Genomic DNA, 27272 nt, shown 5'->3' with positions numbered 1-27272 from the left:
TGAATGAGATCTACATGCTAAAACTGAATTGTAACTCTAAGCCAACTCCATTGGCTGGTGAACATAGCATAATCACCCACCTGACCACTAGACCAGACCTCTCTACAGCGAGTCAGCGACTAGAACGCCAATGCGATCTTGGCTCAGGACTTTGCTTTAAGTCTTTAAAATGTTAAGCACGGCAAACTTCATGTGTGCTTGTGCGTGTTTATCGGTGTACGGAACTGGAAAGTTCAAGGAAGAAACTATATGATTGTGTAAGCAGTGCCGGACTAACATTTTATATTGCCATAATCCAAATTTAAAATTATACTCTTGTACATAATATTTTTTTGTCAACACTTTGTGCATAATATTTTTTTGTCAACACCTTATACATAATTTTCTTTTGTCAACACGTTGTACATAATTTATCATTACCACAAAATAGTATAAAAAACAATTTAATTTTTTTTTATTTAGAAAAATCAAATTCCATAGTCTACTAAAAACATTGATATTAAGAACACTTAATGTTGAAATATAGATCTTCTTGCATTTTTCCCTGCAAAATCATCCATTAGACTTCTATGGTCAAGTCTTTCAACCATAGTTGTCAGTGCCGTCCCTAACATTTTAGGGGCCTAAAGCATATTTTCATGTGTGTTTCTATATTTAAATTTTATAATGGTACATATTCTATCATCTTACTTTATTAATATTTTGAAGTTTTGAAAAAATAATATAAAATATATAAATCATCACTAAAATTCTGATTTTACTATATTTGAAAATTTAGTAGTTTGGGTATGTTCAAATTTTTCGTTTATATCTTTTCAAACATGAACTGTTTTTTTTTAATGTTGAGTTTACTTGGTTTTTAAAGTGTATTAATTATAATCTAATAATATACCGGTGGATTTTTTGTTTGGAAAAGATAGTTTCAAAAACGAAAAAACATATAGGTTGAAAACCATTTGTCTAAAATGAGACAAAGAAACAAAAAAAAGGAGTAAAAGAAGAGAAAAAAAATATTTGGTTAAATAACTTTAAATGTGAGGAAAAATTGTATAGTATAAAAAAGTTAATAAACCAACGAGGAATTTTAGGGTTCACCCCTAGAGTGAACTTTTAGGTTCACCCAACCAATAGGATTTCAGTATTTCATATTCAGTATCTTTTAAAAAAAGAAACACAATATTGTCAAGTTTTATTATGTTTTAAAAAAAAAAAAAAATAGAAAATAGTAGTAATCGCAAAAAAAAAAAGAATTATATTTAAGATACCGTCACCAAAACACTAAACCATAAACCCTAAATCCTAAATCATAAACCCTAAACCCATGGTAAACCCTTGGATAAATCCTAAATCTTTGAATTTTTTAAAAATATTTTTAATACAGTCAGCAAAACAGTAAACCCTAAATCCTTGGATAAACCCTAAACCCTTGGATAAATCCTAAACCCTAGGATTTAGAATTTATCCAAGTGTTTTGGATTTCCCAGGGGTTTAGGGTTTATCCAAGTGTTTAGAGTTTAGAGTTTATCCAAAGGTTTAGGGTTTAGGATTTAGGGTTTAGTTTTTTGGTTGACGGTATTAAAAATATATTTTTTAAAACATTTTTTTGTTTGCAATTAATATTATTTTTATTTATTTTTAGTTTAAAAATATAATATAATTTGACAATATTTTATTTTCTTTTTTCAAAATCTTAATATAAAATATTAAAATCTTATTGGTTGAGTGAACCTAAAGGTTCACTCTAGGATGAACCCAAGAATTTCTCTAAACCAAAACAAAGTCACAAACCATCTCCTTAGCAATATAATCGAACACTTCTAACAAGGAATACAATAATAACTAAGAAAGTCACTTCAGCGATACACATTTTAGATACGTGTAACGTGGCCCAAATTTTGTTTCATTAATTGGTGGCCTAAAGTAGGGGTGGGCAAAAAACCCAAACCGAACCGAACCAAACCAAACCAAAGTTAAACCGAACCAAACCAAACCGTGTTCTTTATGTAACCCAATTGGTTCATGTTTTACTCAACCCGAACGGTTTGGTTTGGTTAGGGTTTAAACCGAACCAAACCGAACCAAACCGATAATCCAATATATATATATATAGTAAAAATATATATGATATGATATATATATATATATATACAGTATAACCTCTTTAAATTAATAATCGATAAATATACATTAAAAATCTCTATAAATTAATATAATTCTATACTCTCAAATTGAATTTTTGGTTCAATTATTATATCGATAAATTAATAATCTCTATAAATTAGTAAAAAATTATAGTTTTGGTGTAGTCCCAACATTATTAATTTATAGAAGTTTCACTTTATTAACATATTGTAAATTTTAGTTAAAGTTTCGTTTTTCATTTTTTCATAACTTCCATGTCTTTAAAAAAATTATAAATATGATTCAAATAATACTATTATATATAAAATCATGTAATCATAAGTTTTTATATTCTCACTCTATCGTTTATGAGTTGATTATTTTTGAATAAAAGTATAAAACTGATGCCTTCATATTTTATAACCAACCCGAACTACACCGAACCAAACTAGACTATAATAATGTAAACCGAACTAAATCTAAACCAAACCGAACTGAACCGAACCGAATTAAACCCAAACCGAACCCAAACCAAAGCTACTTTGGTTTTAATTGGTTTGAGTTTTATAAAACCCAAATTACCCAAACCAAACCGAATCCAAACCGAACCCGAAACTAAACCGAAATGCCCACCCCTAGCCTAAAGCAGCTGCTTTACCAGCCTTATTGAAGGGACGGGTCTGATAGCTGTCTCAATTGATAACATAGCCAATCCATTTAATCTTTCTTGTGACATGGTAACTCGCAGATAATTATTTATCAGCTTCAACTTCAAAAAACTTCTTTCAACTATGGTGACTGACACCAGAATGGTTAACAATATGCGATAAGCAATTTCTGTGTTTTGATAACAATCCTCCATTCTTTTCAAAAAGTCAAGTACTCCAATAGGCTTTCGAACTACTATGAGTATTAGTTGTCGAAAAATTTTTAGTTCCATAAACAAATCATCACCAACTATGTCTGAATGAGTACCATTCCGTAAAGAAGCTTCTAGATTCAGACATGATGCTCTCAGTGTATCCTCACTTACATCTCTTAGCTTTTTTAAATCAAACAAAAATCCAAAAGTTTTTTCATACTTTTCGAATTGTTTAGATCTGGACTCAAGGGAAACTAGAGCTTAATCCATGAGTGTCTTGAAGTAATCAATCCTAAAACTATCCTCTGGTGATAATAACACATTTTCATCAACAATCTCTGGGTCTTCATCATTAGGGTTTTAACTATCGTATAAAATATAAACTTTCTTATATATTTAATTTTTACCAAATTCATAAATATTGTTGAAAAGTCCAAAATATTATTCTAACAAAATGACTAATAAGTAATATTTTAACAAAAGAATCCATAAATTTTATTTATTTATTAATACTAATAAAAAAATTTAAAAATATGCACCATTAATTTGGATGAAAAGTTTAACAAATCTTATTCTAACTAAAATGCCTAATAACTAATATTTTAATAAAAGAACCCACAAAATTTATTTATTTATCAATACTAATAAAAAATATTTTTGATAAATATGTTCCATTAATTTGGATGCCCTAATTTTTGGTTTGGGTGACTTCCCCTCTAAGCCGGTCCTGTGTGTAAGTTACCAAAAACTATATGAATGCGTAGTAAGAGAATTATTATATAGTTCAAATAGTTTTTGGGTAATTTACACAATCATTTAGCAAAAAAAAAAACTTACACAATCATATAATCATATGTCAAAGAACATCGTTTGATTTAATCATGCTCTGTATTTTATTAAATGGTTTTGGCTTTGGGGATTCATAGAATTTCAGATGATAAAAAAATAACTAGTAGAGCTTATTTCCAATGTAAAATTTACTTTTTTCTTCAAAATATAATAACTTCATAATACAATTGAATTTTACTCTAACTTACTTTTTTTTGGAGTGACAATGAAATGATGAACAAAAAGTAAATACATTATATTATTAAATAAACCTATTTTGCTTTACTATAAATAGAAAACGGGACAGAATTAAGGAAATATTTATTTTAAAACCTATTTTGAAATTTTGAAAAGAAAAAAACAGAATACAGTATGATAGAAAATTATCTAAAAAGTATCAAACCGAAGTATGAAAGATCTATATATACAAATCGGTTAAGTGGCTCAGTATCAATTTTACGGTTGGTTCCCTGATTACTGGTTTGGTTTGATTCGATTTGGTTTAGTAAAAGAGGGGATTGGGTCGGTTTTTCTGTTAGAGCTTTCACGAAGGATCTCACCTCTCTGTGTAGAGAAACCGCGCCGACGCTCTCTTTCTCTACACTGCATCAAGCAAAGAAAGAGTTCTTATGTAAGAGAGAGAGAGATGCAAGCTATCTCGAAAGTTTCTTCTGCAGCCTCCTTTTTTCGATGTTCTAGGGTTTGTATTTCTGTTTCCTCTTTAAAACCGTGTTAGATAGTTCCTTTGATATTTGTCTCTCAGTATCATGATTATAATTTCAGAAAGCTATTTCTGCTTTGTTTGATGATTTTATGATAGCTTAGACCTTTTGCTGTCAATTTTCTTGTTGTTTAGACCTTTTTGATCAAAAACTCTGTTTTCTCTGTTTATATCAGAAGCTAACAAGTCAACCATGCGTGAGCCAGCTTAGCCTCAGAAAAGGTTTTGTCTCTGGTGTGATGATGAAGTTGTTCTCTTCTCCTCTCAAGACTTTGTGCGATGCTCCTGGAAGATCTGTTCACGTGTCAAGATTCTGCAGTGTCCCCAATATCTCTTCCTCACTTCAAATTGAACTGGTTTGTGTCTTGTTTCATACTTTTCTTGCCTTTTATCTAACTTTTGCTTTCGTAATCCCTTTTTCTTTTCTTTGCAAGGTGCCATGTCTTGCGGACAACTACGCTTATATATTACACGACGAGGATACTGGTACGGTTGGTGTGGTTGACCCTTCCGAAGCTGCACCTGTTATGAATGCCTTAAAGAAGAATGGTCGAAACCTAACGTATATATTGAATACACATCACCATTATGATCACACTGGTGGGAACTTGGAATTAAAAGACAAGTACGGTGCAAAGGTAAGCGGTGTGGGGGGTGTTTCTTCTCTCTTCTGCCCATTCGTAATGATTAATTGCACATTATGTAACCTGGCATTGTACTTAGGTGGTTGGCTCAGCTGTAGATAGGGAACGGATTCCTGGAATTGATATAGCTCTGAAAGATGGTGACAAGTGGGGGTTTGCTGGCCATGAAGTTAATGTTATGGAAACTCCTGGCCACACAATAGGTTTGTTACCGCATTCCCATGTCATTGTTTAACTTAGTATACTCCTGCTTTAGAAGTACCAAACCGAACCGAATTTTATTTCGGGTTAATTCGGTAAGATTTATGTCGAACCAAACTAAACAAAAACCAAACTAACCGAACCCGCAGGCCTACCTTTTAAGCCTTGTACTCAAAATTCTCATGTTTTGCTTGTAGGCCATATTAGTTTCTACTTCCCAGGGGCACGAGCAGTTTTCAGTGGGGACACCTTATTTAGCTTATCATGTGGTAAGCTCTTCGAAGGTTCTCCAGAGCAGGTATGCATCATTTATGCAATCTTTCGGCGTTGCCAGAGAATTGTATTTTTTAAACAGTCCTTGTATTTGTTTTTTCCACAATATGCATCTTGTTCTGCAGATGCTAGCTTCGCTACAGAGGATAGTTGCTTTGCCAGATGACACAAGCATATATTGTGGCCATGAATACACACTGGTTTGTGATCATTATTGCGGGTTTTCATATACCAAATAAATACCACACATTTGGATTTGAATGTTTTTTTTTCTTTTTTTTTTAATTCTGCAGAGTAACTCCAAGTTTGCGTTATCTGTAGAACCAGCTAACGAGGTACTCCAGTCTTACGCAGCCTACGTTGCAGAACTCCGTGACAAGAAGTTACCTACGGTAAATCTTTCTTTTCTCGTTTCAGTAACCTCACTGTCATTGTTGTTACTTTTGTTGCAATGGATTAAATTGAAATGATCACTTGTGGCCGCTTAATCTCAGATTCCAACAACGATGAAGATGGAGAAAGCGTGTAACCCGTTTCTCCGTACTGGGAATATGTATATTCGCCGGGTTCTAGGTATTCCAGAGACTGCTGATGAAGCGGAAGCTCTGGGTGTTATTAGAAGAGCAAAGGACAATTTTAAAGCTTAAGCAATTAGATAATTTTACCGACGTACAGAACTACAGATCATGAATAGTTTGGCTTAATAATGTTTTCATTGTCCCTATAGCGTGCAATGTACTTAAAGTTTAGGTGTTTGAAGCAGACCAGCTTTACATATTCATGACAACTGATGGTTATCAACAGTTTCACATAAATAGCAAAAGAACAAGTGATGAGTACATATCATTAAGAGACGCAAAGTTGAAAGCGAAATAGATAGAATCAGAGCTGAGATTAACGAGCAAAAGCCAACTTGCGTTTCTGAGCTTCTGATGGCAATTTGACGTCAGTGGCTAAACCGAGAGCCTGGAAGAACGAGATGAGGTACCAAGTTAGGTCCACCTGATACCATTCCAGACCATGCCTAGCCGATGCCTCAAAGGCATGGTGGTTGTTGTGCCAGCTTTCTCCCATCGTAAATGGTCCTAGCCACCTACACCATTTGATTTGTTACTGTTAAGTTTTATGGGTTTCCAATTTGAAATATCTCTTTTAATTTTCTTTTATGTGAATCTTTTCTCCAACATTATTACTCAAATATCATTTTCGGTTAAGGTGATATGGTTTGATTAGGCATATAGGTTTTTAGTCTTTCGGATTATGTCTCTTAAGAGAAACTACTAGAGCTAGTGAATATATACCAAATGTTACGAGATGTGTCCTTGGTGTTCCAGGCTCGTGATCCCCAAATATGGCAAGCTGAGTTTATGAGCCAAGTCCCGTTGTAACTGATTGCTCCTCCAACACCCTGTTGCAAATTAGTTTCACTAAATCAATGACAATTTTCTTTTTGATTTATATATGTTCTAACATCAATACAAGAGGACTTTCTTACCACGCCGCAAGTTAGGTAAGGAAGACCACCCCACAAGTAGACGAGGGTCCAAAACGTCATGATGTGGTAACCAATTGTCTTTCGTAGAAACCTATAGAACCATTGCTGTTTCAAGTCCATCACGTTGTCACGTCCTCCACACTGTTTACATTTTTTTGCATTGTCACAACATGTACGTACGTAGTTTTTTTAACAAATATTTTCATCATGTACGTAGTTAGTTAGCCATTAGTTAATTATTATAAAAATCATGATCTATCTGGTTTGGTAGAGATTTTATAACGTTGTGTTACCTTTTCTCTCATGTAACTGGTGTCGAATATCCAGAAGACATGACTGAACCAGAATCCTTCCATAGGGCTATGTGGGTCACGGTCCGAATCTGTGAACTGGTGATGGAACCTATGTGTGCTCACCCAATCTATTGGATGACCCTGCCAAAAATGAAATAACTAAATATATACATATTCGGCTTCGTGTTTTTTTTTCGGTTTAAAATGATATTTACCTGAAGCGCAAAAAGGGCAGAATAAGCAAATGAATATTCAAGCCATTTAGGTAGCTTAAAGCTTCGATGAGCTAAGTTTCTATGGTAAGAGAACGTAATGCTGAGTGCAGTCACGACAGCGAGAATAACACCAAATAGGAGAGCTTCCCATTTAAAGTTAAAAGGAGCAAAGAGACACAGCAAATGCACCATCCCAACAGCGGAGGCTCTCATTACGTCGATCTTTGTCCATTTCCTAAAGAAATACGCTCTTCTTTTCTTACCCACAACTTTTCCTCTAGGGCCAGAGACATCCTCCTTGGTTGTATCACCCATCGAGGACTAATGTGTTAGTGTTTTGAGATGTATATTAGTTATATGATTTGTAGCAAATGTTTGATTGTATATATATGTGGGATCGGCATTTATGCATGTTGTAGAGGTTAAGGATCGTAGTAATGAATTTGAGTAATCATCACTACTTAACAACGAATCAATATACTTGTACACTCAACCTTAGCTCTAAATGAGGATGGAGTTAGGAAGAAATAAAGCCATTTGGTTGGCCAATTGTCTTCGTTTTAAATTTTCATTAATGTATTGCGTAGCGATCCGATTGGTTAATTAGTCCGAGAATTACGAACTAAGCATAATAGGCACATGTAAAACCTATGTACAGGCATGTACATTTGTAACTATTATATGAGTAGTTTACGACGCAATTTGAGGTGTCAAAATTTGGAAAACATTTTTATATACTAATGTATCGATTATTCAATCAGCGTGAAGCTTTCATCGATTTAAACTTAAATTTGTTTCCTCTACAATTATTTGTGATATAGTATCTATTAACTATCTTAGATTATATGATTACAGTGTTATATATTTATATAGCCAATACGAATTTAATATAGTAAGAAAATAATATTAACATAAATGTGAATACGAAAATCATGTTAATTTTTTTGTGTATTGTGTTTATCTGATATCACATATCAATATTATTAAAATAAAAATATGACATATTGATATAGGTATGATACAACTATTTTAATAGAATTATTAAAAAAAATATTAATTATTTAAAAAATATTATACAAATAAAAATAAAAATATGGCTAAAAACACAAATATAAAAATTAAATTTTTGAAAAATGTAAAACAAAAATATAAGGGCGGGTAACAATTCTTTACAGAGCATTCACTTAATCATCAATTAATATTTTAATACAACCTTTCCATGCATATTTTGTTGGTAGTTTTCACTATATATTTATTAATATATAAGAGCGTTAAAGTTTTATTTTCGAAACTAGATTTGTGGGCTAGAATTAAACATTTAAACGCAAAAATAGTTTTTTTTTGTTCAAAAAATAGTTTTGAGCTTCATTTTTTGGGTTTGTTTGGAGTCTGAGGAAATCAATGGATTGATAAATAAAGTACTATATCTTAGGTTTGGTTGCGTATTAGGTTTGGTTCATAGACGTTTTATTTTCAATTTATTTGGTAATGTAACCTTCTTTGTTGCCAACTAAAAGCTTTTCTCATCAGTCATCATCGTTTGTAATTTTTTGTTACAAAGTAACTCTAGCTAGTACATAGCCTTCTTCATGAAGGTAGCAACCATTTTTTTTGCCTGCTTTTGTTCAATCCGTTTCTTTCGTTTTCTTGTTGCTTTTCGGGTCAAACGTTTTCTTGTTGCTTAAATTTAATTTTCTTGCATGTTTTCCTGAAAAAAACTAACCACGACAGTATTATATGTTTATAAATAAGCCAATAATAAATCAAGTGGCTTGCAATATATACTGTCATTGCTTTGTCACGAGGTGGTTTGCAAACTTCATTACGCATATACTAAATTTCGCTCATACGAAAACTAACATACAATTAGGTTGGTTTCAACTCAGCAATACACACATGACAACAAACACTGTATGTACGATAATATTACAAGTGTTACGTTTACCAACAGCTTTTAAGCGTAGGAAATTTTTCATATTTACCATTTTGTTGATATCATTATTCATGTTTAACACCATTAAAAAAATGTTTTCAAAGATCTTTTCTTTATTATAAGTCAAAAAGATTTTTATACACTTATTCTCTATATATAATAAATAAATATTTAAATAAATAAAAGGATAAAAATGATTAATTTTTAATGTAGAATTATATATTTTTTGAAATTCAAACTCTAAATCATAAATCCTAAACTCTAAATTTAAAACACTAAATTTGTTATGTACCGATATATATGATCGACATATTCTGTTTCGTCTTTATCACTTCCCTTTTAGTGTTTATTTTATAGTTTAGATAACTACATGTATCATGTATATATATGACTTATTGGTCGATGATAAATGAGAAGCTTTTCCCGTTTCTTATCGAACACGTTATCAGCACGACGTTGCTCTCATAAACCCTAACCCTAAAAACCAGAAATAAATCCGAGCAAAAAAATCAGAAAATCCGACGATATTCAAACAGCTCTATCTCTCAAACCATAATGATCCAGACGACGTGTAAGATATCAAATCGAAGCTATTGACGAGTCGATTCCAGCGCCGCAGACAGCACATCGATCTGATCCCAGACGCGCGCTCACGCTCAGCTACAATACACTCGGTCGATTTTGTTTTGAAAACTAAATCCGACTCCAACAGAGATTTTTCTATAAACTCAACTCCATATAGTTTCATGAATTTATTTTATCTTGATTAGTTTATGTGTTCATGACATCTAATACTCCATGATTATTTTTCTTATTTGTTTCATGAACCGACGAGAAGCAACATAACAATAAATCCAAGCAGTCAATTAGCTACCAGCAAACAATCTTTGGAAGATCTCTAACTGATAGACCGATCAACCCTTCAGACTCTGGTAATCCGATTTTCTGCTGTTGAAGTCGAATAGAACATGGATTAGAATTTTTTTTTTAATTCTTAAAATTCGAAAACAGAGATAAATCTGAGAAAATATATTATTTTTAAAATATAAAACGAAAAAGTATATATTTTAAATATTTATATTTTATATATATGATAAATTCGACTAAAATAAAATAGAAAGTATATTTTCAAATCTGAGATTACTATTTTCCAATTTTTTAAAAAAAATCATAATCCTATTTAAATTTGGATTTAATAAGTAATAAGTAATTATCAGAAAATAGAATCATAATCCTCTTTGAAATTGGATTTAATAATTATTATTAGATAATATAATCATAATCCTAATAGAATTAGGATTTATCTAATATTCATCACTAAATTAAATCATAATCCCAACTGAATTAGGATTTATTAATATCAGATGAAAAGTCGAAAATATTTTGAAAATATCTGCTTGAATTGTCTGATTTATTTTTCTAGACACATTATCATCTGATTTAATTATCTGAAAGTCGAAAATAATAAATAATTGCTTGAATTAATCAAATCTTCCTGATTTAATTTTTTTTAAGTCACATTAATCCCTGATTTGATTAATTTTCGAAAAATATATATATAATAATAAAAACTATTTTTCGAAAATCCTAACCTGATCTGATTTCATGATTGACTTGTTTGTCTTTGTTTGCATACTGATATTGCATACTGAACATGAAACATCGACTGTTAGGAATATAGATCATTCATATTTTCAAGCAATCTGATCTGATCATCAATGCATTATTATTTGTTTGCTTGATTGATAAACTGAAAAACTATATATTATAATGAATGATCCGATCCAATGGGATGGAAAATATAAAATTTTCAGATTATTATTATTAAGTATTAATTAAAAAAAAAAAAAAAATATAATAATAGAAAGTTTACATTAATAGAAAGTTTCTATTTATAGAAATTTCTCTTTATAGATGTTTCCTTTACTGGAATTTCCTTGAATAAAAATTTTATGGAATACTTTCTTGATCATCTATAAATGTTTTCTAAGATAGAATCATAAAATAAACTTTCTTTAAGGCCTTGAAAACCTTAAATCTGAAAATAATTAAAGATGTATGATTGATTTCATACTTGTTTGAATCTTTTTAAAAGTTGATTCACACCTTAATCCGTAGGGCTTTAAATTAATATTGCTGGAAATGCATTATGTAGAAAAAAAATTTCCTTTGGTGCGTGTGTGATATATATATGAACAATAAAAATTTCTAAATTTAAGACATGTTTTGAATAATGATTTCAGATGTCGAGATTCATACCCTCAGATTACAAAGCCCTTAATTTCTCTGGAGATAACTATATAAAATGGGTAATGAACACTGCAAGTACCCTGAAATCTATAGGACTCGGGAAATATATCATTTATGATAATACTGCAGTTGAAAGTGAAAAGAATAAAGCCATACTCATTATGTGCTATCACCTCACTAAAGATCTAAGAGATCAGTGTGACAATATTAAGGATCCTCTAGACTTTTGGTCATTACTAAATATCAGATTCTCAATGATATTCTGGCAAAAGACCATGAATAAATGTAAGGCTCTCAGGTTCCAGGACTTCCAGTCCGTGGACAATTATCACTCAGCTCTAATGAATATCGTATATAGTCTTGAACTATGTAACATAGTGGTAATAGGAGCTGAGAAAGCAGCATATGAGAGAGACCATCAGCGAATTTGATAGAGTTATGAAAAGACACGATCAGTATAGAGACAGTAAGATGATATCTCCTGCTAACAGTGAGGATGAAAATATTAAGAAAAATATCTGAGGAGACCGAGTGGCAAAACATGGAAAGTGAGCCTGGTTTCTTAATTGATTAAAGAATCAAAGAGATTTCGACATCCTGATTTTATATTTCATGTTTTATGTTCTGTTTGATTTGCTTGTCATTTATAAAATTTACAGCAATAATAAAATTGATTTTGGTCTTATGTTTATCTTGCTTGATTTGCTTAATAATGTGTGATTGATAAATGACAAAAGAAATCTTAATAAAAGGATAGTAAATCCATATATACACCACGGCCCAAAGACACTGCGCACGGAATTACTCAAAATAATAAGTCTCATTGTGTTATAAAGATTTAAGAATGGTTTACATTCTGAACCAGTGAGCAAAGGAAAAAGTTCTTTTCAGATTTTGAAAAATCGCCTAAGGCATTATGAATGCATATACCCATATTTTCTACTTATTTATTCTATGCTAAGGATCAGTATGAAAGAGGAAAAGAGCCATGGTAACCAGTAAGGTTGACCACGAAATAAACACTTTATGGCATGACCAGATTAGCCATCTTGGTCCAAACATGATGTAAAATTAATAAAGGCACAAAAGTGATCCCATAAAATCTCACATTGTGTTACATGTACACAAAGGGAAATTCACTAAAATAATTAAGGCTTTACTGTCCTAAGCAACACAAAATTATGAGTATGTTCATGAGGGGGAGTGAGGACTAAAACCCACAGTCCATGACCATACCATAAATTCGGATTCCATGGTTTAAAACCATGATATACACGGCTGGAAAGCTTTAAAGCTCTCACTGGTGGTACATCATCCACGTCCAGCCCAATGCTTAGGAACACCACATGTATTACATGTACAAATATTGATTTACATCAGGCCATACAAGTGAGCATAAATATTCCCATCTCTGAATGATTAAGGGTCATAAACCAGACATATACACAAACCATCTTAAGAGAATATGAATATACCACCACTATATGTGTGCCATTTAAAATGGAACCTCAAATGAGGATTGGGAATACATGTTGGATAAACAAGACTTCCTCCACGAAATTATAATGTATCTTGTGCCAAACATGGGTGATTTAATCAGTGGCCAAGAACACAGATTGCAAAAGATAGTAATCTGATTATCCAACATTAAAATGAGAAAGTTATAAGCTGGTAAAGAGTAAAGAGTAAAATAGGAATATAATGGTATTTACCATAGGTGTCTTGGCAAGATCCTCAGACCAAAGATTATGATCTAGACGTCTTAAAATAATATGATCAAAAGATACAAAAGCTAGCAGAAAAATATGCCAGACACACTGACCCGAAAAGAAAAATAATGACCAAGTCATACCAGCTTAAGCACCACGAAATTTGATGTCCTAGGAGACACAATCAAGTTGCTACAATGTCTATTAAAGATAGACCAATAAGTTCCAAATGATAAAGAACCTCGGAAAGTAATGAAAGGTGCACAGAATCATACAAATCCGAGTTCACAGTGAAATCAGTTCAGACAGAGAAATAAGGTTGGCCAACCACACATCTAAGGTACCAGACCATGTAGTTTGGGACGCCAAACTGCAAGGTATAAAGGTCCTGGATAATAAGATCTCAAATCTAATTAGATCATGTCTGGAACAGTATGAAACTAAAGATAAAGAGTGTTAACACCAAAGATGTATTTACATACATAAGAGCTCATAAAAGATAGTAGCACTTGAGATTTGAAAGATATAACCTGAGGATCATGAACCCACGTAAGAGTACTCATAAAAGAATAAAGGGACGTGGGGATGTTCAAAGAATTCAAAGTATTTATAGACAGATGGGCGTAATGGCCATGTACATACATAAACGTCATCTAAGAATGAAACCAGTGAATGGATCTTGTGAGATAATAAATTCAGTGAGATTAAAGGACATGACCACGTGGTCTAGTGTGTAAATGTTCCTTCTAAATGACGTTCAAGTATAGCTTGATTACACAAGGATACTCACAAGGACCAAGGAATGAATTTATAAGAAGATATGCTCCTATGTGGTGGATGCTACTACAGAAAATCAAGATTGATTTTGTCTGGATACATAAGTAAGAAATAATGGTGTAGTAAGCAGTATGTGGATCACTGGATAATGAGAATAAAGGTACCATAGAAAGATGAGAAAGAAATTCTCATAGAACAAGCTTTGTTCCTAAGTTGTTCATGGACTGGATATACAACAGCTGTAAATAATATGAAAGACTAAGTAAATACTTAGTGCAGTCAGTCCATACATAAAATATTATAATTCCTTGTGATCATGATAAAGACCAACCGAAAGAAAGGATAAATGGTTCAAAAGTTTCAATGATACAAGTTATCAATTGATTAAAAAGGCTATGTTTTACATATGGTAAAACTGCAGAAAATTATAGCCGTGTGTGAGTGTGTATGATAAAGATCAACACGCCTAAAGTAAGGACCATAATCTGAGATAATGACCAGAAGCATATCTGGACGTGGCTTAATGAATAAAGCATTGCTAAAGGCAAGAAAAGATTGATAACCATGTATAAAGGACATGAGTGTATTTGACTGCGAATTCATAGTTTGATGAGTTCCATTGCAGCAAATAATTATTAATGGTATGACCTTAGACACTCATGGTAATGGACGTGTATAGACAAGGTCTATAGCTTAACATGGATCGACAAAAGAAAATAAAGAAAGATTGGTTACAATGGATAAAGCCATTGGCACGTACGAAGAGATATAAGTCCGAATGAACAAAAGATATGAAGTAAAGTGGTTCGTATGTGTTTTGGGTCTATGACTCAATGTATATTAAAGTGTCCACGGTTTAATAAAGCCATATAACCGAAGAGAACCCGTGGAACATGAAAAGGACCTGCAAGTAAAGTTTTATTGCAGATTATAAGTCCATCCGAGCACCGTTCGAAGCACCATCAGTCCGACCAAGACAAGGAGTGATCAGCAACAAAGGTGTACATCCTGACCACACCTTTATGGAGTTCCAAACACACCAAGACGTCCATGTGTTACCAGTTCATTAAAGGAGAATCCAGTTGATCATCTTCATCAAATCACAAGCAGCTTCAACGTTCAGGAAGACTCGGATACCAGATGGGAATGCGTCAACTACAGTGATGCATTCATCAGGGAGAGTTCATGTGTTGTACTCTTTTTCATGTCCTTGGTTTCCCATTTTGCCACATTGGTTTTGGGGTTTTCCAGGAGAGGTTTTAATGAGGCAACATCAAAAGCATGAATGAACCCTGAACCGAATGTGTCGATCAAGGGGGAGTGTTATGTACCGATATATATGATCGACATATTCTGTTTCGTCTTTATCACTTCCCCTTTGGTGTTTATCTTATAGTTTAGATAACTACATGTATCATGTATATATATGACTTATTGGTCGATGATAAATGAGAAGCTTTTCCCGTTTCTTATCGAACAAAACTTTTAATTTTAAACACTAAACTCTAAATACAGATGTAATATGTAGTGAAAGGGTTGGCCACAGTGTTTTGAAAACCGGATCGGACCGGCCGGTCGAACCGGTCCGACCGTGACTCGCTGAAGAAGCCGAGTCCGGTTCGGTTTAAAACCCGGATTTGATAAAAACCAGTAACACCGGCTGAAACCCGGTAAAACCGGTGACCCGGTTTAATTTTAAAACCCAGTTCTTAAAAGTTAACATATAATTAAGTGTTTTAATTATTACTAACTAAAATTTAATATTTTATAATTAGTGTTCAACTATCACTATTTAATTGATTTTTTATTTTTCTAAGAAAAAATATGAAAAATATATTTTTGACTCTCATATACTATTTTTATTCTACCATATTCTTTAAATTTGAAATGTTAGTTGTAAAAATAAATAAATATGATTTATGTTTGTTGTTTATTTTGAGTTAATAAAAAAAGAATAGAGAAAATATTATATGTAAAAGTAAAGTTTATATAGTATAAATATATAATTATATATATTTTTATATAAATAAAAAATCTGGTTCGACCAGTTGAACCGGTCTAACCAGTCAACCAGTAGTTTAACCGAGTTGGTGTCCGGTCCGGTTTTCAAAACATTGGTTGGTCCGGCCATTATTGACTTTGAATGTGGACTCTTGAATGTTTATTCTTGATATTGAGATTAGTCTCAACATCTTGTTGAGCTAAGAATTATATTGGGCGGTTACAAATAAATAATACTATCCTTTCACTATCACATTAATACAAGAAAACTTTCTTAGATCATTTTTAACGCATTACGGTGAGTGGTTTACCAAAAAATTAATAAAAATATGAGGTGGGTCCCAATCAATTGAAACAACCAACTCTTTTATGGCTTACTAGGGGAAACCCGCCCTACGGACGGGATGTGATCTATTTGCGTTTATCAAAGATATAATTTTTTGTGTAAATTTTCTTTGATGTTCATTTGATTGTGAGTATGATTATGTTAATAGATTAGTGTTGTTTCCACCAAATTTGAATTATATAACTAAAAATGATATGTGAGGATACTCAATATTGTCGTTGATTTGATTTAGAGTTGAAAGATTTTATAGTGTTTTAATACTCACAACACTTCTCTAAATTAAAATCTGGAGTATTATAAGTTAAATCAAACGAAATCTAGCCAAAGAGAACACAATAAGGAAACTTTGTTAAACCATTGATCGTGAAAGATTTCTATGGCTTTTATGGGGCGAAAAAAGTTGAGTTTTAATTTTTCTCTGCAGCTATGTATATATTAACAATGCTTCTTGGTGAGACAATACCGAGCTGCTGAAAACAACGTCTCTCGCCTGGTGATGGAGCTGACAAAAAAAAGATATTGGAAGTCTCAACAAAGTATCCCCCTTCTTTTTAAAATATATGATTAAATTTTGCTTTAATGCAATCAAATGTTCATTTCTTCCTAAGAGATCGAAAGCATCAACGAAGAGCATACCTAATAAATAAAAGGATACTGAACTGATCAGATAGAGTTAAAACTCCTAGCTTAATTAGATCAATGATAAGACGTGGAGTCCTAACACAATGTCGCTTAACGTCTCTCAAAGATGAATTCTTGCTACCAAATACATTGTCATAACTCATATACTAAAAAGTTTTCTACTGGTATCTAAATATGCTTCAGTTTAAGGTTAAATATGAGTGAATAAAGTGAGGCGAAGCCTTACCTTAGCATTAGCGTAAACAACCTTGATGCTTAGATGGAACCATGATTTCTCGTCCTTAGGTTCTGAAGCTTCTGATTCTTGACCCTCTGCAAGCATGATGTTCCCTAGAGGAAGGAATGTATACACTATACGGAAGAGTGCACCCGGCAAAATTAGAATGTAAGTAGAGTTTTACTTATGTCTGAGCATGTAAATAAACAACTAAAAGGAAAGCACCTGATCTTCAGAATCAGATCCCAACGTCGTCCATGGCTTTCCTAGCATCTATGTATTCCTTGGAATCATTAAGCCATCCAACGCAGACATGATCTATTAAATTTAAAGTGCAGCACAAATCATCTAATTTAGGATGGTTAAACCATAGAAGAAATCAGGCTTAACTTTTCAAGTCCAGCACAAATTCTTTAAAAACAATAGTAAGAGTAAGTAGAGTGTAACTGTTCAGATTGTTTTCCTATTATGATGTTTGCTGAAGCCTAGTTCATCTAAACAGCAAAATTGGATAGAAGGAGAATAATTACTGTAACGGAAATCTATTACGAAGCTAAGGAAACTATTTTTTTAGTTAGATCAGCTACACGGGCACTTATTTATTTGGGAGCTCATAATTTTAGTGAGGTTATAGCAAAAAGTATGATGATACTTCTTAACTTTGATACCAAATCATGTATGCCCTTGGCGAAATTGAAGATGAAGGTGTATCACTCCACACAATGCTGTCGACACTAAATTTTGAACTGTTATGATCTTCCCTGCTGGACAACTGCAAAAGAAAGAAAACACAAGTTGATAGTTTTATTGTTACACTTGGTAACATGAAATATAGTAAGTGGGGGAGAAAAAGTGTCAATCTCATGTATCAGTATCTCTCTCTAACTGTTCTCCAGATGTAATTACAAGAATCAGAGATGCAAAGAATATGTATGTTGTTTGTGCTAGAATCCTAGTTTTTTTTCATAAATGAAGATCAACCTTATCTCTCTCAAGCAGTAACAGATTCTGTGAAAGCAAAAGAGAAGAGACAGGAACATGCCTAAATCCAGCTCTGAAGCCACCGATCCAATCATTCTTGTAGGATTTGAGTCTCCAAATGACATTGTTCGTTATGCCCTGAAAAGGGACAGAGCTATCAGTCTCCGCCATTTAGATTTATTTTGGTTCAAGTTGAAAACTTGATAGTTGTCCAACAGGTTAAAAAGGAAGTTTAAGACAAAGCATTGTAACCAATATTAGAATTACAAATCCAACTGATTCAAACCTGAAAAGCTGGTGGTTAGTCTGAAAGTCAGTAGAACCAAACTAAACAAAGTATGAATTAACTGTTTTTAATCACTTTTTCAGGAAAATATTCAGTTTACTCAGAAACTCAGATCCAACTATGAATATCTATACAAGTACCTAAAGCAGAATCCAAAGGAATGTCCTTAAAGCCTTGATTGCGTTGGAGTCTTTAAAAGAAGTACAATTGATTTAATTTGACAAAAAGGAGAACTTTACAACATATTTGGTGGAAATCTCAAAAGAAACAACAGAAGCTGGAGAACCAAATTAAATAAAACCGATAAATCTAAAAAGAGAAGTAAAGACATGGATTCTAAGCTTTAATTAAAGAATGACTCAGAAAAATACCAAACTAAAAACAGGTCAAGATGCCCAAAAGAGACACCATTCTTTAGACTGAAAGAAAAAGAAGCTAGTGTGCAGCTTCTTTGCTCTTCGCCTCTTTAGGAGAACCGTAAGGGATTTCATCAGAATTATTTCAGTTGAGGGGTCGCATGTAGAGATCCAAGCTTGCCGCCTCGAGCCTTCCAAAACCCTCAGGTGACGCGCTTCGACAGTGGAGCCGGTTTCCAAAACGGCGAATGACTGAAAAGCCCTTGCTACTCCTATTTCGGATTTTTTTTTTCCGGAAATAATTTAGAAGAATGGACTGGTGAAATTCATGGAAGGTGACTCACATATTTATAGCTCACTGAATGATGATGTTGCTTGAATCGGAAATCATGTAAGGAGAGGGGAATCAGTGTAAATGCGAGCCTTAATGAAGATGCATGAATCCAATTGACTCTGTAATGGTGCCGGACTTTGATACAGATTAGGAGAACTCAAATCGATTAGCCGTGGTCGGAAGAACTTTTTTTTAAAGAGAGACACGTGTCACACTTACATGATTCGAGTTTGTGACATGGCATCCTAGGTGGACACCCCAAGAGGGATAGAAACTGTACTTTATATATAAAGATATAAGCTACGATCTTGGATGGTTTTTCAACAGTATGCGGGTTCCACTAACATGTGGTGGCCCGCGATTGGTTGGTTTTTAATTTTTTTTTTTTTAAATCACATAAAAAAAAATTAAAAAAAGAATAAAAAATTTTAAGCACCTCTCTTCTAAACCACTTGGGTTAATGATGCTCTTACCACACCGCAAGTTAGGTAAGGTATCCCACAAATAGACGAGGGTCCAAAACGTCATGATGTGGAGACCAATTGTGTTTCGTAGAAACCTATAGAACCATGGCTGTTTCAAGTCCATCACGTTGTCACGTCCTCCACACTGTTTACGTTTATATGCATGGTTTCAACATGTACGTAGTTAGAGCAACATTAACTCATGGGTTCTTAAAAGGAGGTTATTTTAGGTCATTTCCATTGATAGTGTAGTATCCCCAATCCTAGAATTGGACATAGGGCCTAGACATTTCGACAGAAATGAGCTGTATTGGTTTAGATCATGAGAATAGATCATGAACAAAGTGGGATGAGATGAATGATCAAGATATATCATTGGAAAGTTTAGTCAAGGTCAAAGAATGGATCAAACGACATAGACATATTGAATAAGATGAAGATATCAAGCTGTATGAAGTGTATAGCAGCTAAGCGATGCAAAACAAAGATGTTCAACCAGCTGGACGAAGCTTGGATGAAGCTCAGGTAGAATGTGTCAGTCCCCTAAACTGGAAGGACTAGTTCAATCAGCTGGATCAGCTGGAGATCAGCTCAACTCAACTGGACTGAGTGTTCAAGTTTTGTGAAGTTGGGCCGGGTCCGGATTATGGTCGGACCATGTGGACAACCCATGTGTGGTGATGGGCCGGTGGGCTCTTAGGATAGGGTAAAGGGCTTGGTGATTGGTTTGGGCTTGGTTTGGACATGTCCAAGAGTGGCTTAGCAAGCCCATGATGTCTGACAACTGCCATAGGCGAATGGTCTGATCTGGACCATTGAAAAAATCAAATGGCCAAAATTAATACTGAAATGATGCAATGGTTAGAAAGTAACCATCCTTTCTTCTATATAACACAGACAATGCCAGAGATTTCTTCCACACCTTGAAACACAATGAGAAGTGGAGAGATATTGGAATTGCACAATCTAAAACCAAAATAATTTGAAGGCAGCAAAAAAGTAGTTTTGAGGACGATCAAAAAGGGAGTGATGCACGAGTCTGGGATGATGTTTGATCATGAATGATCACGCCGTAGCTATGTGGATCACGATCCGAATCTGTGAATTGGTGATGGAACCTATGTGTGCTCACCCAATCTATTGGATGACCCTTTCCAAAAAAATAAATGAAATAACTGAGTATACATATGTGTATCATGCTTGCTTTCAGTTGAGATGATATTTACCTGAAGCGCAAAAATGGCAGAATAAGCAAATGAATATTCAAGCCATTTAGGTAGTAGCTTAAAGCTCCGATGAGCCAAGTTTCTATGGAACGAGAACGTAATGCTGATAATTGATTGGTTACTCTGAGAATTTCGAGCTAAGCATAATAAGCACATGTACAAGCATGGACATTTGTAGCTATTAATACATTAATAGCTTACGAAGGCTTTTACTTCATAAAATTACACGCATATTGATACCTCTTGACATTTTTGGAAACATTTATATCTACGAATGTATCTATTTCATTAAAATTGAATTACAAAATACTACTTACCTAATTTTAAGTGGATTACTATAGATTTCATTTTCTTTTTAAATAATTCTAACCAGTTTATTTATTTTTTTTCATTTAATTGTTTTATTATATATTTTGCAATTATTTTTCACTCTTGTAAACTATTTCATTAATTATATTTACCATAATAATTTGATGACATTTATTTTACGTATTAATCAAAATAATTTCACGTATTTAAATGAAATTATTCTATTAATGATAAGAATTCAAACCGATTAACAAAATTATTTTATTTGTTTATATAATCAGTTAGACATGACATTCATATATACATTACAAATCGATTTTTACGAGTATCGAGTTTTTGGATTTTAAAATTAAACTATGTTTGGATATTAAATTTTTTTGAACAGTCTTCAATTTGAATTCTTTAAAGTCTGGATAAATTTGTATGAACCTAAAAATATCTAAATAAATTATATGTGTAAAAATGTCACTAAACAATTTATAAAAAAATGTCAAAATCAAATCCGTGCATGCGTGCGGGTCAAACTCTGGTTCAGTTTTAAATCATCGTGAGAGTCCATCATTTAGACTTTAAGCTTGTTTCCTCTATAATTATTTTTGATATAGTATTTATTCACTATCTTAGAATTTAGCAAGAATGTAATACCAGTATAAAAATAAGAGAAGACGAAATTTTAGCTATTACTTTGCTTGAGAATATTTCGTTATTGTATTGTTTTATATTATATCACCTATTCACACTTCAAAATTCCTTATACAGCGTAATCATCAATTAATACGTTTTAATATAAACTTTCCGTGCACACTTTGTTGGCAGGTTTCAGTATATACTACTTATTCATATATGAAGCGTTAATGTTTCATTTTCGAAGTTTGTGGATACTAGAGTTGCGGGCTAGAGTTAAGCGTAATAAAAGTTTTGTTTTGAGCTCTCTTTTTGAGTTTGTTTGGGGTCTGTAGAAATTGATGGTTGATAGATAAAGTACTACATAGTAGGTCTGGCTGCGTTTTAGCCTTTTAAGTTTGGTCATAGACGTTTGATTTTCTATTTTATTTAATGAAACCTTGTGTTTTGTCAACTAAAGCTTCAATTCTCTCACCATCGTAGTTTGTAACTTTTATCATATAGCAGGTTCGTTCCAACACCACACACGACATGACAACGAAAAACACCGCATATCACAATGTTATTACAAGTGTTACGTTACCTAAAACTTTAAGCGTACGTAGATATTAACGTATACTTAACGGAGACGAGAAATCGAGCTGTAATATTCTCCATTTTCAACGAACCAAAGCCATACGACGTCGCTGACTCTCTGAAGGGAGCTTAACGTCAGTAGCCAAACCGATAATCTCGAGGAAGCGGACGATGTACCAAGAGATGTCGATTTGCCACCATTCCAAGCCTTGTCTCGCAGATGACTCGAACGCGTGGTGGTTGTTGTGCCAGCTCTCTCCAAACGAGAAGACAGATAGCCACCTATTTACCATTTCCTACCACTTAATTATTTTCTTCAAAAAGAATTTATCATTATATGTTTGCCATATATAAAATATAAGCATGCATGCATAGACCTTCCCCCATTTATTTATTTGTCAAATATACTTAATGTTCTGTCTTAGCGAGTCAGGGACCAAAATATTTTTTGGATCAGTCTGAAACTTCGGGGGAAATCTATATATAGGACCTTTCTCTTCGACTGGTTGTGTTACAAATAGTAGCTTCAAAAACAATATATTCACTTTATTTTCATTTATCAGCTTAAATATTGTTTCAACTTTAAAGTGTATTTACTTCGTAGTCTAAGAAAATAATTGTTAATGTTAAATATTTGTTGATTTTTAAATTCAAATATGAACCACAGTTTAAAAGTTGTTTGCGTTGTGTACAATCTTACAATTATTTCTTAAATCAAACACTGAAAAAAATGATCTACTTGAAAAATAAAAGATACTATTTTGAACAATATACGTGGTATTAACTGAGATGGACTAGACAAAAACAACAAAGTCAAAATGTATATTATGTATGTAGGGTTTTATGGATGATGAACTAAATAAATGCCTTTGAAATTGGCCCAGAAGAGTTTCTATTTCAGACAATTTGTACTCATCTGCATATCACTCACTATTGTATTGTTTTTCCTAGTTGGTCAAATTAAGTACTAGTTTAAATTAAACGTTTCTTGGAGAATGTGAAATTTAATATCTTCACCAACCTTATCAAACAGAAGTAGTTGGCTGAGGCATCTTTCGTTTAACCAGCTCAAAATATTAATTATCTATGGCCAAATAGAAATCCCGATATATTTTATAACTCGAAATTAGGGAGTGAAGGATTTGTATATACCTATAGAAATGACACTAGTATATGCACTCATTATAATTATTATTGATCAGAGACATACATACCAAACGTTACGTGAAGTGTCATTGGTCTTCCAGGTTCGGCTTCCCCAGATGTGGCAAAGAGAGTTGATGCAGCAAGTCACATGATGCTCCATTGCTACCCCAATACCCTACAAACGCCAATATTACAATTATTTATCATTTTTACTCAATACCTGCATTAGTTATATAGATAGTTGTTCTGACGATTTTTTGGCAAGCAATTCAAAAATAAAATGCAAAAAAATAAAAATAAGATAAGAGAGTAAAATATTACCATTCCCCAAGTAAGAAAAGACAAACCACCGTAGTAATAGAGGAGGAAACCAAATGCTAAAATGTGGTACATGACCGTTCTTTGAAGAAATTTATAGTACCACTGCCTCTTTAAGTCTTCCACATTTGTCCTTCTCCCACACTGTGCCATTAGAATATGATATTAAACTTTGATTGTGATCTAGTAAACTAAATCTTGTTAATTAATACCCCCAATAGTTAAATACCTTCTCTACAAGATAACCAGTATCAAATAGCCATAGGAGATGGCTGAACCAAAAGCCTTCCTTTGGACTATGGGGGTCCCTATCCGAGTCTGTGAACTGGTGATGGTATCGATGTGTGCTCACCCAATCAATCGGATCTCCCTATTGCAAAAATGAAATCAATGTTCATTGTTTATGACAGAATTAAATAATACTAAAAGGATTTAAGGATTTATAGGTTGCCCAAGAATTCATAGTATAAACTATAATAGCTACCCAAAATAGTTAAACTAGCATGGGCAATATTAAATAGTCTGATAAATGTTAAATCTAAAAGGTTAGTGGTTGAGTATTCTTCTTCTTTACGAGTCCACACAAGATCAGACATAAGATTTGTTACATTCTATGATTTATTTTGACAAAACTGTGATTAATAATAGCTTTTAAAAAGATTGATGCTGCCAGTGATCCCATATATATATATATATATATATTAGTATAACTCAACCGGTCAAGCGAATTAAGAAATTGGGTAGGTTCTACTGTACTCGTGTTGAGTATGGAATTTCGGGACTACGAAAACATATGTGAGGTAGAAAAGTGTTGCAGACTGAGTATCAAACTAAAAGACTAATAATTTGGACTAATATCTCAGATTTGGTAACTAGTAGGGTTCAAATGCATGTTGTTAATAAAACAAATAAAAGATTGTTAAACTAAAAAAGTGACAAAAATAGAAAATAAAAGATCGAACCTGAATGGCAAGGAGGCCACAATAAGCAAACAAATACTCGAGCCATTTAGGGACTTTGAAGCTCCGGTGAGCCAAGTTACGGTGGTAAGAGACGGTGATACCGAGTCCACCCACCGTATAGACAACGAGTGCAACCCGTAAAGCTGGCCAAGTGAAATTGAAAGGAGCTAAGAGACAGAGGAAATGCACAAAGAGAGAAGAAAAAGCTTTCACAATGTCCAGTCTCTTCCACTTCCTTTGCCAAATTGCTCTCTTTCTCCTCCCCATCTCAGCCTTGTCCTCCACATTTTTCCGGTGGTTTTCCTCCTCCAACGCCATTGACATTTTGTAGTATTTTTGTAAGTAGATGAAACTAAAAGACTCTTGGACAAAGAGTGCTGTGATGGTTTTGTGTGTGTAAGGTTGGGAATGAGTATCGTTGTTATTTATAGTAACTTGGAGGGGAAGGGTTGATAAATTAAATAGAGTGGACTGACTTACTAATGGACGCCGTAATTTATTCTCTAATGCATGCACAGACACGTGCCTAGCTTTCCGGGGGATTAAGGCGTGATTCGAAATTGTGGGGCACGAGGATTTGGCCTTTGCCTTGTGTGCATGCTCCCTTTTTAATCTTATGTGTGTAAATTTTTGGCTTGTCACAGTTGGGACGTAGTCGTTAATACTAGCTACATTAACTTGCTGTGTTTGTACTTATTAGTTATTTAAAATATTTTTACAATCCATAGATAGACGATGCATGTAACTATATATACATATTCTTTTTGTGGCTCTCTCAACTTGCCTCATAAAATCAAAGCGACGAACTGAAGTAGTGTCGTTCTAGGTTATGTATGTGAAAACTGATATGTAACCTAAGAACGAGAGTCTGTGAACTTGTTCTTTTATTCATTGTTCGAAACTGACTACCTACATAGGTTAATTCCTTTCTCTAGAGCCACTTTACCGTCGAGTATGTATATTGTTGCAGTTGGACGTTAGTCGTCATAACAGTTTCATTAACTTGTTAATATTATTGCTATTGGAAGCTAGAGATGATGCCTGGAAGCATAAAGCTGACACGGAGCTCGATATTGACTGTTTAATTTATTATATATACATTACATGTACTATATAATACCAACAAAAAAAAGAACTATTTTAGTATTTCTTATAATTGTATGAATGCTGGTTCAATGCATATCTGCATAGAACCTGAGTTGGAGACTGTTAACCGAGTAGATTCGAAAGTGGTGTTCGCAACATAATGTTTTCAATCTTTTGTGCGCTATTTTGGAAAAAAAGTAATATGTTTCTTATTGTTGTCCAAATATATTTTTCCAACAAGAATCACAGAATGGTCAAAACACACACATGCTGTCGAATAGAGATTTGCAAATGCAAATCAAGCTCATGTAGAAAAACTTACAAGCTTATCACAGAAATTCTTTTATACGTTATAACTTTAACGGACATCATCCAACTTTCCAAGAGTATAAAATAAAGGGAGAATTGGAAAATGGGACACTTTGAACTTTTGTTTGTCACAATAAGACTTTTCATACTTTTGGCAATTTTGGACATATTTTACCCTTGTTTTTATGAGAAAAATAGTAAGTAGGGTTTTAAAAATATAAAAAAATATTAAAACTGTAGGAAACATAAGTATGACAATATATAAGTTTAAATTTTTTTAAAAAAAATTCGAATCATATTTTATTTTATCTTCTGGCTACAGTTAGAATACTCATTCTGGCAGTCTACTTAGTTTATAATTCGGATTCTAAGTTTAAAACACTGATATATCCAGGCTATATACCGTAATATAACCTTTCTTCTATACCCTGGCAAAGATAGATTCAGTTACGTTATAATCAAGAAAGATGTCTTTGGTGTACCTTCAGCTAGAAAACGAGATATAACTACAACTCAGTCACAGAGCTCCGCTACATTACGTGTCATAACCTGTTATATCTTTTACCTTATATGACGCCTGAAGGTGGAATACAGTTCACACCTATTATACGGTGTTCTGGGTAGGTAGTATGCGTATTCTAGGCAAATCGTGAAAATTTGGAAACTTCCATTGCCCGGTTGTCAGGTTCGATACCCAAGTAACGCGTTTTGCTCTTTTTAGTGTTTATTTTCATTAATGGCATAACCGTAAATAAGTCATCATCTTC

The 27272-nt window shown here is 33.2% G+C and overlaps 3 protein-coding genes and 1 long non-coding RNA gene across 5 annotated transcripts; 1 reads left to right on the top strand and 3 right to left on the bottom strand.

Moving 5' to 3' along the window:
• The first annotated feature begins 4341 nt into the window (after positions 1-4341).
• LOC108857753 (probable hydroxyacylglutathione hydrolase 2, chloroplastic) lies at positions 4342-6491 on the top strand. 2 transcript variants are annotated; one of them, XM_018631766.2, is made up of 8 exons: positions 4342-4511; positions 4712-4888; positions 4967-5170; positions 5256-5379; positions 5575-5675; positions 5776-5850; positions 5944-6042; positions 6145-6491. In XM_018631766.2, exons 1-8 carry the CDS (start codon positions 4458-4460, stop codon positions 6295-6297), a joined length of 987 nt encoding a protein of 328 aa, XP_018487268.1. In that variant the 5' UTR covers positions 4342-4457; the 3' UTR covers positions 6298-6491. The 2 variants fall into 2 exon arrangements, with proteins under 2 accessions (XP_018487268.1, XP_018487267.1); XM_018631765.2 differs by having other exon boundaries at positions 4343-4511; positions 4709-4888.
• On the bottom strand, positions 6390-8079 carry LOC108857754 (delta-9 desaturase-like 1 protein). Its single transcript, XM_018631767.2, has 5 exons — positions 7654-8079; positions 7439-7579; positions 7146-7286; positions 6952-7058; positions 6390-6743 (listed from the first exon to the last, which is right to left on the bottom strand). Exons 1-5 carry the CDS (start codon positions 7966-7968, stop codon positions 6545-6547), a joined length of 903 nt encoding a protein of 300 aa, XP_018487269.1. The 5' UTR covers positions 7969-8079; the 3' UTR covers positions 6390-6544.
• Positions 8080-16961: 8882 nt separating this feature from the next.
• On the bottom strand, positions 16962-18264 carry LOC130512845 (uncharacterized). Its single transcript, XR_008946450.1, has 3 exons — positions 17754-18264; positions 17559-17662; positions 16962-17171 (listed from the first exon to the last, which is right to left on the bottom strand). It is a non-coding gene; the product is annotated as an uncharacterized LOC130512845 (long non-coding RNA).
• Positions 18265-22588: 4324 nt separating this feature from the next.
• Positions 22589-25514, bottom strand: LOC108859788 (delta-9 acyl-lipid desaturase 1). The gene is made up of 5 exons (XM_018633698.2): positions 25111-25514; positions 24378-24518; positions 24152-24292; positions 23899-24005; positions 22589-22966 (listed from the first exon to the last, which is right to left on the bottom strand). Exons 1-5 carry the CDS (start codon positions 25432-25434, stop codon positions 22768-22770), a joined length of 912 nt encoding a protein of 303 aa, XP_018489200.1. The 5' UTR covers positions 25435-25514; the 3' UTR covers positions 22589-22767.
• Between the last annotated feature and the right edge of the window lie 1758 nt (positions 25515-27272).

This window comes from Raphanus sativus, chromosome 5, assembly GCF_000801105.2.
Source record: "Raphanus sativus cultivar WK10039 chromosome 5, ASM80110v3, whole genome shotgun sequence".
Taxonomy (NCBI): domain Eukaryota; kingdom Viridiplantae; phylum Streptophyta; class Magnoliopsida; order Brassicales; family Brassicaceae; genus Raphanus; species Raphanus sativus.
This window is presented reverse-complemented; position numbering and strand designations above follow the sequence as displayed.

Coding starts and splice junctions, on each gene's coding strand:
- LOC108857753 (XM_018631765.2), top strand. CDS start 4,458: ATGCAAGCTATCTCGAAAGTTTCTTCTGCAGCCTCCTTTTTTCGATGT. Junction 5,171..5,255: donor AAGACAAGTACGGTGCAAAG/GTAAGCGGTGTG, acceptor CATTGTACTTAG/GTGGTTGGCTCAGCTGTAGA. Junction 5,676..5,775: donor TCGAAGGTTCTCCAGAGCAG/GTATGCATCATT, acceptor CTTGTTCTGCAG/ATGCTAGCTTCGCTACAGAG.
- LOC108857754 (XM_018631767.2), bottom strand. CDS start 7,968: ATGGGTGATACAACCAAGGAGGATGTCTCTGGCCCTAGAGGAAAAGTT. Junction 7,580..7,653: donor CTGCCCTTTTTGCGCTTCAG/GTAAATATCATT, acceptor CATTTTTGGCAG/GGTCATCCAATAGATTGGGT. Junction 6,744..6,951: donor GACACATCTCGTAACATTTG/GTATATATTCAC, acceptor CAAATGGTGTAG/GTGGCTAGGACCATTTACGA.
- LOC108859788 (XM_018633698.2), bottom strand. CDS start 25,434: ATGTCAATGGCGTTGGAGGAGGAAAACCACCGGAAAAATGTGGAGGAC. Junction 24,519..25,110: donor GTGGCCTCCTTGCCATTCAG/GTTCGATCTTTT, acceptor TTTTTGCAATAG/GGAGATCCGATTGATTGGGT. Junction 24,293..24,377: donor CTGGTTATCTTGTAGAGAAG/GTATTTAACTAT, acceptor CTAATGGCACAG/TGTGGGAGAAGGACAAATGT.